This window comes from Agaricus bisporus (genome assembly GCF_000300575.1).
Source record: "Agaricus bisporus var. bisporus H97 unplaced genomic scaffold AGABI2scaffold_6, whole genome shotgun sequence".
Classification (NCBI taxonomy): domain Eukaryota; kingdom Fungi; phylum Basidiomycota; class Agaricomycetes; order Agaricales; family Agaricaceae; genus Agaricus; species Agaricus bisporus.
Window position 1 is genome coordinate 1625130 of NW_006267369.1, and position 12883 is coordinate 1638012.

The 12883-nt window shown below is 47.3% G+C and overlaps 6 protein-coding genes across 6 annotated transcripts; 1 reads left to right on the plus strand and 5 right to left on the minus strand.

Annotated features, from left to right (window-relative positions):
- Positions 1-53: 53 nt before the first annotated feature.
- AGABI2DRAFT_193371 (hypothetical protein) lies at positions 54-1004 on the minus strand. The gene is made up of 5 exons (XM_006461998.1): positions 904-1004; positions 661-694; positions 475-602; positions 327-415; positions 54-264 (listed from the first exon to the last, which is right to left on the minus strand). The coding sequence occupies exons 1-5, from the start codon at positions 982-984 to the stop codon at positions 117-119; spliced, it is 480 nt and encodes a 159-aa protein (XP_006462061.1). The 5' UTR covers positions 985-1004; the 3' UTR covers positions 54-116.
- A 768-nt stretch (positions 1005-1772) lies between these two features.
- AGABI2DRAFT_206232 (hypothetical protein) lies at positions 1773-2546 on the minus strand (the record flags this gene model as incomplete). Its single annotated transcript, XM_006461999.1, has 2 exons — positions 1773-2050; positions 2156-2546. 2 exons carry the CDS (start codon positions 2544-2546, stop codon positions 1773-1775), a joined length of 669 nt encoding a protein of 222 aa, XP_006462062.1.
- Positions 2547-3000: 454 nt separating this feature from the next.
- Positions 3001-4204, minus strand: AGABI2DRAFT_193372 (hypothetical protein). Its single transcript, XM_006462000.1, has 4 exons — positions 3858-4204; positions 3565-3708; positions 3383-3493; positions 3001-3325 (listed from the first exon to the last, which is right to left on the minus strand). Exons 1-4 carry the CDS (start codon positions 4159-4161, stop codon positions 3243-3245), a joined length of 642 nt encoding a protein of 213 aa, XP_006462063.1. The 5' UTR covers positions 4162-4204; the 3' UTR covers positions 3001-3242.
- A 77-nt stretch (positions 4205-4281) lies between these two features.
- Positions 4282-5500, plus strand: AGABI2DRAFT_193373 (hypothetical protein). Its single transcript, XM_006462001.1, has 8 exons — positions 4282-4394; positions 4447-4644; positions 4697-4771; positions 4819-4848; positions 4906-4939; positions 4993-5060; positions 5125-5205; positions 5276-5500. Exons 1-8 carry the CDS (start codon positions 4310-4312, stop codon positions 5353-5355), a joined length of 651 nt encoding a protein of 216 aa, XP_006462064.1. The 5' UTR covers positions 4282-4309; the 3' UTR covers positions 5356-5500.
- A 2939-nt stretch (positions 5501-8439) lies between these two features.
- Positions 8440-10886, minus strand: AGABI2DRAFT_206241 (hypothetical protein; the record flags this gene model as incomplete). The annotated part of the gene is made up of 8 exons (XM_006462002.1): positions 8440-8903; positions 8966-9118; positions 9177-9680; positions 9735-9868; positions 9920-10166; positions 10219-10485; positions 10539-10607; positions 10659-10886. The coding sequence occupies 8 exons, from the start codon at positions 10884-10886 to the stop codon at positions 8727-8729; spliced, it is 1779 nt and encodes a 592-aa protein (XP_006462065.1). The 3' UTR covers positions 8440-8726.
- A 47-nt stretch (positions 10887-10933) lies between these two features.
- On the minus strand, positions 10934-12881 carry AGABI2DRAFT_223240 (hypothetical protein). Its single transcript, XM_006462003.1, has 9 exons — positions 12816-12881; positions 12710-12760; positions 12556-12652; positions 12111-12483; positions 11983-12057; positions 11834-11932; positions 11645-11778; positions 11201-11593; positions 10934-11150 (listed from the first exon to the last, which is right to left on the minus strand). Exons 1-9 carry the CDS (start codon positions 12826-12828, stop codon positions 10976-10978), a joined length of 1410 nt encoding a protein of 469 aa, XP_006462066.1. The 5' UTR covers positions 12829-12881; the 3' UTR covers positions 10934-10975.
- Positions 12882-12883: the final 2 nt, after the last annotated feature.

Genomic DNA, 12883 nt, shown 5'->3' on the forward strand with positions numbered 1-12883 from the left:
GTGACTCTATCTCAGCGGAATGGATCGGGCCACCCCGTCACGTGATTGGATTGGAAGATGAATATGAAGCAAAGGGATTAAATTCTCCAGTTCGAGTAACACAAACTCTCTACAAATCAGGCAGCTCCGTAATTAATCTGTGGCATAAAAAAGTCGCTAATAACGCAGCCAAATAGAGTGGGATCGTAAACGAGACAGCGTGAACATATACAAGCGGCCAGCCGTAAATCATGCAGCTTTCTCAGAAAATACAATCGCAGATTTCTATAGAAGCAAGGCCAGTTATTCAACCAATTCATGCAAGCAAAAATGACGCAAGTTCATACCTTCGGCACAGCAGCACACGCACAAAGCAGCCAAGCAAGCCATGCATCCACCACTCGCAGCCCCCGAGCCCGAGCCCTTCTGTTCTTGCCTGATATCGATCAGAAAAAAATTGAGTACCTCGCTTCCCACATTCAGTGTAACACCTACACGTAGACAGTTTGGGGACCACCAGGCTGAGGACCGTACCCTGGCTGAGGAGGACCATACCCCGGCTGCGGAGGCCCTTGCGGAGGCCCCTGGTAATAACCTCCCTGCTGGTAGCTTTGAGGGGGTTGCTGCAAGAAGGCATTGACATCAGCTCGTCATTTTCTATAACCAACACCGAGTACTTGCCTGAGGGTAGTAACCTTGCCCAGGAGGAGGACCTGTGGAAAATTGAAAAATCAAACAATTCCGTTAGCTCCTAATGCTCTGGCCCGCTATGCCCGCCACATCTACAACGCAATCAGGCCCAAAGAGTTGAATACACTCAAATCCATCATTACGCCCTAGTTTCTCTCGCTCCAGAGCAAATAGCGATACTCCAATGGGCCCGAGTACGTTGAATTCCCAGGAAAAGGCAAACGGTCGCATACCTTGTGGAGGAGGATAGTAACCACCTTGAGGCGGTTGCTGGGCCTGCTGCTCGTTCTTGCCGTAGTAGTCGTTGGCGCTCATTATACGAAACCGAACTTGTGTGATGGAGAAGGGAAGGAGGAAGGGGTTATAGCTTGTGGTACAGGGTTAATAAGTATCATCACACGCGTCTGCTAAATTGGGGCAAATGCGATGCTCATTGCTGCGGCACCTCGTCCCTGCCAGCCATGAGCCTAATATAGCCCACAGCAGCACAGCGTTTGACGCGGCCAAGAAAGGCCCAGGTCCTCGATTCACTCCCACCTGCGTGGGCTTTCGGCGGTGCGATAAGCTAATACAGCAGACTCGGTCAATCTGAGTAGAAACTCACATTGTCTGGACTCATCACGACCCTGTCTACACGTGCTTGAATCACAGGGGTGAACTTTGAATGTTGGTCACTCGAGTGCAGCTGGCATCGGAGGAGAGAGAAAAAGAAGCAAATGTTAATAGATGTATATATATAACGAAGCGATTAAACGTCGACTGTATGATAGCGAAGAAATAAATAAATAAATAAAAGAGTCGCGTCAAGTCGGTTCCGAGCTCAGATAACGCTCAGCTCGTCAAAGGCATGTATGTGAACATCCTAGCACCCTGTCGAAGAAAACATTGAGTCAAGCGAGTCGGAGCTTGACAGGGGAATGACGACATTGTTTGGTTAGCATCAGTATACAGCAAAAGAATCAAGATCGACATACGAACGGCGGTATACTGGTTCAATGTGAAAACTTCAAATGTTCTCGTTTTCGCCTCAGCCAATACTGTGCCTTGACTGGCTAAGCGAACGGCTCCCATTGGATCAAACCTACGCTCTATTAACCTCCATCTCAGAATCTCTCCAGGCACTGAAAAAGGACTGACCCTGATATCCTCGTCAAAGTCATACCCAATTGATATCGACCCCGCCAACGTATACTCACATCCGGAAACAAAAAGTATAGTCCCAAATTGCCTTGAGGGTCTTCAAGCTGATTTACTGAAGAGACCAGATTGCCATATAATATGGGAGGTGTGTTGCCGCATCCTATGTCTGATCCCATGTTCAGCGGTATCCTTCCATCTTCCGAAAATAGCGACAAATGGGCGATGAGGAACGGCAACTCCGCTTCACTAGAAATTCAAATGATAGAGATGTATCAGGCAAGGACGATCAAAACGTAAGCAAGTTGTTCTCATCAAAGTAGCCGAGAGAGATGATGAAGAACGGAACATACGTACGGTACAACGGAGTTGCCAGAGGGGTCTCTCACAGTTAATTGCGCTATGATTGGTGGAGTCACCGGTAGCCGAGAAAGGTTTGATTGTCCAAATTCCGCTGTTTTCTGCGGTTCTTGAACTATTTCAAGGTGATACGACCTATCAATAGTTAGCAATGGCGCAAGAGGAAGTACGAAAGATGCACACCTTGTTTGGGGGTCTGCAAGTAGAGAGGCTACCTGAATCCTGGGCGTTGGTCGGGAGAACGACGGTATGCGGGTGTGAATTTCAGACACAGAAGCACTCCTAGAGGGTGAACTAGGGCTCGAGGTTGAAGCTGACCCGTACGGAACCGACTGAGGAGAGCTACTACCAACAGAAAACTGGGTATGTAGAGTGAACATGTTATGCATCCAAGCGGAGGCATATTTTATGCAAGGCGAAACACTGCAAGATGTTCTTTTGGTGTATCGACAAAGAGAACAAGGAGCGTGCGGAGTTGAAGATGGCACATGACGACTACATTTCATGGGTTTGATGGTCACCGGAGGGAAATTTTGGATCTAAGTATCAAGCCAGAATTAGGTGAATCAAAAGTGTGATACAGATGAGAGGGAGATTAACCTTGTAGATGAATCGGGTCTGTTTACGTCGCCATTTCGTTGGTGTGGCCGAGCGGGAAGCTATATTGCCATCACAGTAGTGCATGTTTTGGGTACCGGCACACATCCGTGGCATCTAGGATCCGTTTAGACTTTTTCCACCCAGTGCTTAGCTTTGTAAACTGGGACTGAATGAGGACCGAAAACCTGACTAGAGGACTAATTTATATCACAGTCGAAAGGGGCAGGAACTAGAGAAGAGCGAAGCCGAATGCAACGAGGCGATATTCATTATGTATCTAGAGTTCTGGAAGTATGTCAGATCACAAGTCCAAATCAGGGGTCAATCTGCCAGACCGAATAAACGGACAGCCCAAAGTTGATGAGCATCTCCTCGCGAACGGTCTTCTTCAGGGAAAAATCAACAGGCATCGCCAAGGAGAGTGAACCAAGAGAGTGGAGAGAGCATTAAGGTTGTAATTACATCTATAGTTGAGATCAAACGTTTTTTTTTACAATACTCCAGACGCCTGCCATTCCTGAAACAACGGTCGCAGCAACGATCGTTGGCTTAACCCCGGCTGACAGTGTAGATTAGCGGGATGTAGGTTCAAGTTGTCGGGACGTAAAGTAATTACCTGTCGATTTGTAAAGTGCGCCTGTCACTGCGCCAGCAGCCATACTGCCGAGGGTATCGTGTTTGCCGCGCGCAGCATCGATAGACGAATTAATTGCATTATACACAAGGGCTGTGGATAGGAAGGGGATGGCAAATTAGGAGGCGAGGAGCAAAGTACTGATCAAGGCAAAGCACACTTACCCATTACACCAGCTGAGTTACCAATAAAAGTGCCCCTTCTAGTGATAGAATTAAGAACACTATTAATTCGTAATCTGGTATTAGAGACGGCGAGAGGCCGGCGAGCGCCTTCGCGCAGTCCCCACAAACCACCGACAGCTAAACCTAAGAAAAACGCGGATAAGCATGTGACAAGAAAAGAACAATAAGAAGGTGAGAACGAGGTGTCTGAGACGGCGGGGAACAAGCGAAAGCCGAGGCGAAAAGAACTGCTTGACGCAAATAGAGTAATTTGAAAGAGATTGGACACGAACCACTGAGATACATAGTACCTGTCCCGTAACAAAGGTCATCACTCCACCCTCTCGAGGGAATGGCCGTCCCGGCACCAGGGAGGTCACTTGTCTTGTCGTCATCAAGAAGCAGATAGTCTAGTTTGTCTCCCAGGCCAGCAAGTGGGTGCAATTTTGCGGGGTCATATGCGGCCATGAGGAGGTCATTTGCTGTGGGCGCATGTTCTAGATTTGAGGGGGCGTCTCCTGGAGAGGCATAGTCGGCGCCCGAAGGAGCAGAAGAAGACTTTGACGAGTCTGAAGATGAGCTAAACAACCAGGACATTGGAAGAACGAAAGACGGGCGGACGACGGAATGGACGACGGAGACGAGCAGACGCGCTTCGGCGGTCACGTTCACCAAAATTTCGGAGTGACGGAACCCACGTGATTATGGGTTAATGACGTTACGGAAAAACATACACTGAAGAGCCATGTATTTTGCCCGCCTAGCCCGTTCCTTTGCCGCCACCGCGCGCCGTCCAACGACAACAAGGCCAGCATTCAGACCGTCTAGACGTATGTTATTATTTGTTTTTTGCCTCTGACTTTAATAATGACCGCCGTCCAGGATGGGCTACTTCCGTCACCCCCCATTCGACCGCATCCGACCCGGCGGAAACAGAGGCAGTCCGCTGTATGGAGCAGGGTACAGCGAAGCTCGAGGAGGGCGATGTTCAAGCCGCAAAAGAACTTTATAAACGCAGCGCCAGCATCAAGAGGAATGCAAGCTCGCTTTTCAACCTTGGTGTCACGCACTACCATCTTAGTTCGCGCATCTTCCTCTTATTCGTTTTTTCCATTAGCTGATATATCCCCAGAGGAATATGATGATGCGATTGCAGCGTGGAAAGAGTCAGTTACGCTGCAGCCATCCAGTCCAGACGCGCACATAAGTATGTCCACGCTTGCCTACATGGGCTAGTGATACTCATATCCTTAGACCTTGCAAGCGCTTACATCATTTCACCTGGTGTGTCTTCTCCAAAATTCGCTCCCACATCGACGTAACTTCTTTAAAAAAACTTAGTTCCTCGTCCGGATCTTGCGCTCCACCACCTCGAGTACAACAGCTTGCCTCATCGCCGTGTCAATCAATTGACGCAGTAACCAACAGGATTGCTTCATCTCTCTCTCCCGAAGATCCAGAAATAGCTTTCAATCACGCCGCTGTGTTGGAAGCCAGTCAGTTCGGCTTCTCTCTGTCTCGTATTGTTTTCTAATCTTAGCATGATCGTATTCCCTCCAGCCGGTAAATTGGACGAGGCTCTCGAAAAGTACAAGCTTAGCAAGCAATTCGGCGTCGAACGCGCCGCCGTTCACATACGCAGTAACATGCCCGCCAGCAACAACACTGTCGTTTGGCAGAGTCACGGAAACTCTGAGCTGAAATATACCTTAGGTCAGCGCAAAAATCTTTGGGCAGAAAATGAAGCAAGCGGAGAATTCGCCAGGAACACCCGACGATAAGACTTCATGAGTCTCGCCTGCTCTAGCTTCGCCTTAGAGCTGCAGTCACTAGGGTCCAGGCGGTCGAGCCTTCCCGCGCAGTCATGTTCCTACTTGTACTCATACGCCACATTTAGTAATGCTCATAGATTTTATCGAGATTCAAAGAAGGCCACACCTGCATCGAACCACAACAAACATCCCTGCGAATCTCTCATACATTTTACGCGTAGGAAACGCCACAGGGATCGCGGCAAGCATGGTAATCACTATGGCGCAGTGCTTCCTTTCCGAACACAGGGCACCTTGTCTCGCTTCTCAATATGAAAAGCAGCCAAATAATCTCATTTCTAGATCGCAGCATGCTTTGCGTCTAGCGATAGCGTAGTGAAACGCCCTCCAGGAACTCCTCAAGAACCCTGTATCAAAACAACCCCTGTTATTCCAATCAAGTTGATGACCTTATGAATATCCTGTTACCTTACCCACATGACGTTCCAATTAGGCTTCGAAGCGAAGGTAACGGCATTAATTGAAGGAGAGGTCCTTCACATGCTGTGCAATGTTATCTACCTATATACGGTATATTAACTGACTGAGGTCAGAATTGTTAAACTCCCTATCTTCCGTTCACCACATCTCCGAGTCAAGTGGAAAAGAATGTCGAAGATTATACGGAAAAGAAGACTCCCCGGTCCGGCTGCAGTAGTCTCTCGATTAATGAAAATGACAATTACGCCCTGTATTCGAAGGAATTTCAGGACGTCTAAGCAGTCGCAATTCTCACACGTCAAGTGGAAAGCACGAGGATTGGATTAATCTATAGCCGATTGTTATTGTTCTCTAGATGACATCCGACACGAAAGCTGCTAAGTGTAATCATTCCCTATGTCATTGCGATTTAATTATATCCGTTGCATTACCAACGCCCATCGTTATCTTACGCTGCACCAGGTTGAAGGTACCAAATGGGTGGTTACTTGTGAGTAGAAGATTGTTCTGAAAAAATTTTCTGAATCATGCCGAGATTCCTCTCGGTACAGCTCCGGCTGAAGCGTGTTAGAAGAAAATCATTTGACAGAAGCAATCTTTGGCACCCGTTCGTATCGCACAAACATTTGTACAGACTATCTTTAGTAAAAATAAGCGCTATGAGAGTTCAAACTCTACAACAATTTTTGGGCGCTTCATCGCTACCTACTAGTAGCACTCAACGTTTTAACTCAACGTTTTATCTAAAAAAAATCGTCAAATTATCCAGAAGACAAAAATAAGGGGTTCCCGCTATCACTCGGAGTTTGAGACGACATCTAAGACAGACCTATGTTCCTGATAATTTTTAAGAAGTGACCGCAAAATTTGACTGTGCCAACGGATCATGAGCATGCAAGATCATACAGAGACAAATTTTTAGTCGTTTCAGCTTGAGCCGTTGAATACCTTCAAAGACGTCACGCCAATTTCCTTTGTTTCATCCCAGATAGTGTGGTCCGCTTCTGTTGTCCTCTTCTCAATGTTGATGAAGCAAAACAATCATATACGGCCGGTTGACATGCACCTGATGTTTGTTGACCGTAAAAAAAAAAGGTCCGAATGAGAATACTCATGGGTTACCATTCCAGTGCTGATCCTCGGTTTCCCCGCCACTTACAAGCGGACAAATATACCCCGCGTGTATTGGTAATAGAGAAGGTTGATGCTTAAATCTAGAGAGGCAAGGAAGCAGAACCGTAATACAAGGATAGACGCCGCTTCAGATTTGCTGTCATAGATGGGAGGATGTCATTAGTTCGGACGAAACGCCCGATTGGTTCGACAAAGGTGGTTGGAGACATAGAGAGTGATTATACTACTCGTTGGATAACGGTGAAGTCATGCCGCAAACTGTGCGAGACTTGGAGGATCTTCTTTGCCCTGCGGATTTAATGGTGGGATGGTCAGTTCCTGATTCGGTTAATCAAACAATAATAATATACCAGGCAGATATTAGAGCTCGGGGTAAATAGCAGGTAAATAGCAAGACGGATTTGGTAATGGAAAAGAAGACATGGAGAGACTCAACTATCATGAAGATTCTTCAGATAGTATCGGCATACCAGAAAAACATGCTGAAGTGTTCATACTTCCTGTCGGGCCTATCCAATTTGGAAATGACAAAGAATGAGTGAGAAGTCGATAAATTTCTGAAAATACTTTTACGCGAAGCAAGAAATGAGGAGACTTTACAGAAGCAGCCACTGAGTTCAAATCTTATTCTGATACACCCGACGAAGCCGAGATCGGTCGATACCAGATTAACCATCACGGGGGCAGTAAGGCAGATAAAAAAAAAAGAAAGAGAACTAGAGAGACTTACTCATAGGATGCATTGAATACAATAGCCCAAAGAATAGCCCAAATCAACGTGCCAGGGAATTTTCGGCTAATTTTGATCGTTACCTTGGAGGAGATTGATGTGGATCAGGTGCGCATCAGTACATCTATCTTGATGCGAAACATAAAGCAAGGCAGGCCAGAAAACGCATACATACAGCTACGAATTGTAAGAGGCCACTGGTGTGTTATCGCCGTCGAGAAAAAAATGGAAGAACTTCTGCCGATATTCCAGGCAGGAAAACAAGATGACATGCCGACACCCATGCAATTGCAACGTTCGTCTGGCCGGCGCAGGCTGATAACGTTCTGAGCTAGAGACCATATTGTAAATCTCCAGATTTGTCGCCTAAGGTCTTGTTTTCCGGATAGGTGGAAAGTACACTGACTAAAGAACCTATGCGAATTAAATCATCGCCAGACGCGACAAGACAGTGAATTATCGGAACCGCGCATCTGAGCATAGAGTTTCAGCCGCTGTCTCGGGTTGAACTTTCAGATTGGCCATGATTTTGGCAGCTGATTGCTGACTTGTTCTCGGTCGCAGTCGAGGGCGTAGATGTTGGGACGATGACATTTAACTTGGGCATACCTAAAATAGAGTACTCTGTCACAGGCGTGATTACGTGATTGTGGGCGCGCTATCCTGTGTGCAAAAGACTGGCTAGTGAGCGCTTCGGCCCCGAATCCTTCGTAAACAATTACGCTCCGGGATATCCTACAACCAGGAATTACTATTACTTGCAGGATCTGCTCCAACACAAGATGCACATTGCAGAAAACTAAAAACAGTCCATGAATTATCTATCATCCCCGCAACGTACGCATGCAAGAATGCAAATTATCCCATGCTTCGCCTGGCACCAAACCAACATAAACCGAATTCGGAGTGCACTCTTCAAACCCGACTCCGTCAGCAACAATTCAACCCAATATGTACCAGTGCCAAGAGCGTGAGCATTTCGAGTTGGAATGAGTGAATAAGAGATAGCACGAAGCTATGGCAGTCGAATAGTACACTGGCAACGTCTACCGACCGTTAATGGTCGCTAGCGAATCCCGTCGGTCGGTCCCGGATGGACCAGCAGCTTGCATTCCTTCATGAGGTCTAGCCGCATCCCCACTAGCAAGTGCGGGAGGTAATCTGTTTGGATGCTGAGGAATTGTGTCAATCTCTCTCTTGGCTTCCTCCCATGCTTCCAAATTCTTAAGACAATCACGAATATCATCATCGGCTTTATCAAGAGCCAGCTGGGAATATCGCGCACCTTCTTACACCATTCACGGTGACTTCGCGCCATGCTAATTGCCATCTCTCTCAGATCTGCAACTTTCTGTCGCTGAAACCTATCAAGGTCAGCTTGAATCGTAGAACTCGAGTACTTGAGATCCTGTGTTGATAGATGAAGAGCGTCCTCAAGCTAAATATGTTAATTTAGGAAAACAGATCGATGTTTGTATCCAAACTTCATCATTCACCTGCGAGATGCTTTCCCTGGTCTTCGTAATAGTGTTCCGACGTGCGGTCTCCGGGTCCACGTCCATCATACCATGTAAAGTGTAGCTAAGCGCATTTAAAATGCCCATTCCAGGAGTTCTGGACCTCCGTCGAGTAGGGTTGGGTCCGGGATGAGGCGGTAGAGCTGGCCAGGAGCTGGCCTGTTCACGTTCGACGCCATGTTCGTTAGCCTCTTCTTCTCCGATGATCTCCGGACTTGAGGGAGTCGATGCTGCCTGCTGCTGATCTAGTTGACTAGGCGATGCACTGGGCCTTCCTCGACCAAGAGCTTCTTCCAACCGTCTGGCTTCATGCTCGCTCCTTTCCAATTCATCTAGAGACTCGCGCTTATTGATGAGGGCATCCTGTGTCATCTCGTACTGTACGTGTTTTTGATGCCGATATGCCAATAACTTCTTGATGATGACAGCAAATTGGGAATACTCATGAAGCGGTTCCGCCCAGTTTTGTTCCAATTCCTGTAGCTAAGGACCAAATTCAGCAGCTGACATCGAGTCAAGACGATCAAACTGACTGACCAATTTCGTAGTGGACATATAGGTGGCGTCAGCAGCTTGACCGGTCTTTTCAATAGCGGCGGAGAGTGTCCCGGTTTCGTTGAGACTGAACCCATTCAATGTAGCACCCAGATCAGCATGATCCTGAGCGTAGTCTATTTATTGATGAATATCTTTCGTAACGCTAGGTGATACTCCAAACATACCTGTCCAGCGTTTAATCACTCGTCGAGTAACCTTCTCCATCGGGCCCGAAACATGATTCGCGAACTTGTGGGTGAACGCTTCCGAGTCTAGGAACCGCTGATCAGGGTTACGTAAAGGGTGTGCTGCAGAGGGGTTGGATAGAGCGTTATAGGCGGGTGAAGCATTCTGATCAGTCGGGTTGTGCGAGGGAGCTTTGAGGATGTTCTTGGGCAATAGTGAGATGGGCGGCGAATTGAGGACTTCTGTCTATTATATCATGAATATCATAACAAGTAAGGCTATTTATTATTAAACGTACCCATGACACTTCTCCGTCCAAAAATCGATGGAAGACATGTTCATTCGACAATATTGGGTGCCGTGCAATGCGGTTCAGAAAAGTTTGCAGCATCCGTTTGCGTCGTGAAATCAAGTTAGCGTCCTCCTTCGCCTTGGACTGCTTGACAGCGTAATCTCCGATTGTATTCTTAGACGGAATGGGTGGTATGATCAAGGTTGGATACAGTTTCGCCAGGCTCTGGCGGAACGACTCGAATTCGGAGTAACGATGTCGGGCTTCAGCATACTAGAGTTCATCTTAGCGACATCCACCTTCTACATGAGCAGGGAATGGCATACTCTGGTCCTAATGACATATACAATGTACGGCGAACTTGCATTCACCGACGTCTTCTGGGCGTCCGTTATCTGGGAATGGCGATTAAAAACGGACGTGCTGGCGATGCAAGCAGTACGCACGAGAATCTCGATTTCTTCTCCTGAATGGAGTAGCCGGTCGGTTGAACAGCAAAAGTCGGTCTTGTTGTTCTGTGGTGCGGAGTCAAGGCCCTGGGAAGAAAGTGGCCGTGCCTGTACTTGAGGCGGCGAAGAGGGCGACTGGTCGGACGGAGGTTCGGAGAGGTCATCGACGTTGGAGGTCTCCGGCTGATCTGAAGTGTCGTTGTCGAAGGGATTGAGAGAGTCCATGGAGGTAGAGATTCAGACGCTCGACTGCGTATTTGGTCATTGTCCTCACGTGAACAGCATCATATACTTCGTAGCTATGTATGTTCCTACTACCCAAACACCCGAAAGCCTCCTGCGGTCACATCCTCTCCATTTTCTGTGGCAGAAACTCCAAACCCCTTGCCAAGCAAGGATGCAAACAGCTCATCAATCTGTTCCTCATGCCATGCGCCAACAACTGGCACAGGGACCATAAAATTCTGCAGTTTCTCGTGTACTTCGTATCTGCCGCCTATATTAAAGTAAAACTATAATGATATGCAGGTTTCACATACCGAAGCTTCTTCCCTTTGCTGGCTTTCGTATCTACCTTTTTCTTTGCCTTTTTCTCCCGCTGCAGAGCCATCCAATCGTCGGCCCCACCGGCTCCTTCACCGCGAGACTCAATGACATCCCGCAGCAACTGCTGATAGAAGTCCGTATCATCGAATACCTCGGGATCTTCTTCCTTCTCATCCGCAGCTTTTACTTTGCCCCGCACCACACGAGTTTTACTTACTAACCGAGAATGGTCTAATAATACCTCGTCGACCAGCTGGACGGCTGATTTCACCTGGTTTGAATTTTTAGAGAACGCATTGCGGTTCGAAGGTAATAACACCGAAGGAGCCACGGCCTGAATCTTCGTGGACCATTTTGCCAGAGTTTGAACGAGCCATGGATGTAAACTGGGTGATTGTTTGAAGTCAAGTAATCGGAATCACGTTTCTGGTACCTACGTTTGCTCCAATTTCACTGTATCCATACTTGCTTCGCTGAAGTACTCGGCGAATTTTTGTATGTTATCGTCTTCGTGTACTCTCCGCCTTTTGCGTGGCGGAGGTGCAATATTTTCATTCATCGCGAGAAGTGTCTGGATCGAACAAATGGGTCAGGTCAGAAGATAGAGCTATTCAATATAAACTAACCTCCTGTAGTTCAAAAAGATCTTCAGCCAATAAAATAGACTCCTCAAGGTATTTTTGCAGACCCTCCTGACATTCTTGAGATTCAGACAGTGTTCGCGACTTTGAGCCTACTTAGCAACTGAGTGACGATCAGAGTACAAGAGACTCACTGATGCAATTTTATTCACGGTTGTCACTGCCTTTTGTAGTCGGATCCTAGCATCAAGGAGAGTGTCCCAGATGTTCTAGAGACTTTAATTATTCAGTCCATAAAGCACAACGTGAGCTAATTACTTACCAGTTGCCTTACAAGGGCTTTCCCTTTCTTCAAATCTTCTTCTCTCGTCTTCCGTAAAACGTTTGAAAGATGATCGACCTGCGTAGGTTCATCTTCCTTTTTCCGTTCCCCGGAACGCGCAGCAATTCGTTCTTCGCTTGCAGCTTCAATTTCACTCTCCTGCTGATCACCCTCCTCCTCACTGTCAGAAGGTATTTCGTCGTCCCACCTCTGCTCTCCTTGTATTCTTTCCTCATCGTCGCTAGATTCCTCGTCCTGATCTTCGATATTTTCCTCTTCATCTTCGCTCTCCATCAGCTTCCTCCTACTAGTTTTAATGCCCTCATATTTCGGGTCTGCGATACTGTCTCTCGATTTTCTTAGCGTGCTCGGCCTGAAAATTAAACCACAACGAAATGATAATCAGTAAGTTTGATTACGCAGAAACACTTCAATCGTAACATACCCTACTTCAAAGTAATGTTCCCGACCTGCTGAAGTCGCAGCGCGACCTTCATCGTCCGACTGTCGCTCGTGTCCCGTCAAATCCTCAGGATCATAATCTGCCCATGAATGCCTCACTGAGAAAAGGTGGCTGAATGATCATATTGGGGACTCACCAACTGGCGCAGGCTCGTCTAGCTGAGCTAACTGTTGGGCAAGTGAAAGACCTGGATTCGTGTTGCGTTAAGCGGACCTTGGCGGGGGGAACTTTGATCAACGTACGCGCTACAGCCATTGTAATGACGAATGTATTACCAAAGCTGAGGTTTATTAGAAACGAAGCGACGCAA

Coding starts and splice junctions, on each gene's coding strand:
- AGABI2DRAFT_223240 (XM_006462003.1), bottom strand. Junction 12,058..12,110: donor AAGCCCTTGTAAGGCAACTG/GTAAGTAATTAG, acceptor TAAAGTCTCTAG/AACATCTGGGACACTCTCCT. Junction 11,151..11,200: donor AGCAAAGGGAAGAAGCTTCG/GTATGTGAAACC, acceptor TATAGGCGGCAG/ATACGAAGTACACGAGAAAC.
- AGABI2DRAFT_193371 (XM_006461998.1), bottom strand. CDS start 984: ATGAGCGCCAACGACTACTACGGCAAGAACGAGCAGCAGGCCCAGCAA. Junction 695..903: donor GTTACTATCCTCCTCCACAA/GGTATGCGACCG, acceptor TCAATTTTCCAC/AGGTCCTCCTCCTGGGCAAG. Junction 416..474: donor GGTCCCCAAACTGTCTACGT/GTAGGTGTTACA, acceptor GATCGATATCAG/GCAAGAACAGAAGGGCTCGG.
- AGABI2DRAFT_193373 (XM_006462001.1), top strand. CDS start 4,310: ATGTATTTTGCCCGCCTAGCCCGTTCCTTTGCCGCCACCGCGCGCCGT. Junction 4,772..4,818: donor CAGTCCAGACGCGCACATAA/GTATGTCCACGC, acceptor TCATATCCTTAG/ACCTTGCAAGCGCTTACATC. Junction 4,940..4,992: donor CTTGCGCTCCACCACCTCGA/GTACAACAGCTT, acceptor AGTAACCAACAG/GATTGCTTCATCTCTCTCTC.
- AGABI2DRAFT_193372 (XM_006462000.1), bottom strand. CDS start 4,161: ATGTCCTGGTTGTTTAGCTCATCTTCAGACTCGTCAAAGTCTTCTTCT. Junction 3,494..3,564: donor TAACTCAGCTGGTGTAATGG/GTAAGTGTGCTT, acceptor TCCTATCCACAG/CCCTTGTGTATAATGCAATT. Junction 3,326..3,382: donor CGCACTTTACAAATCGACAG/GTAATTACTTTA, acceptor CTACACTGTCAG/CCGGGGTTAAGCCAACGATC.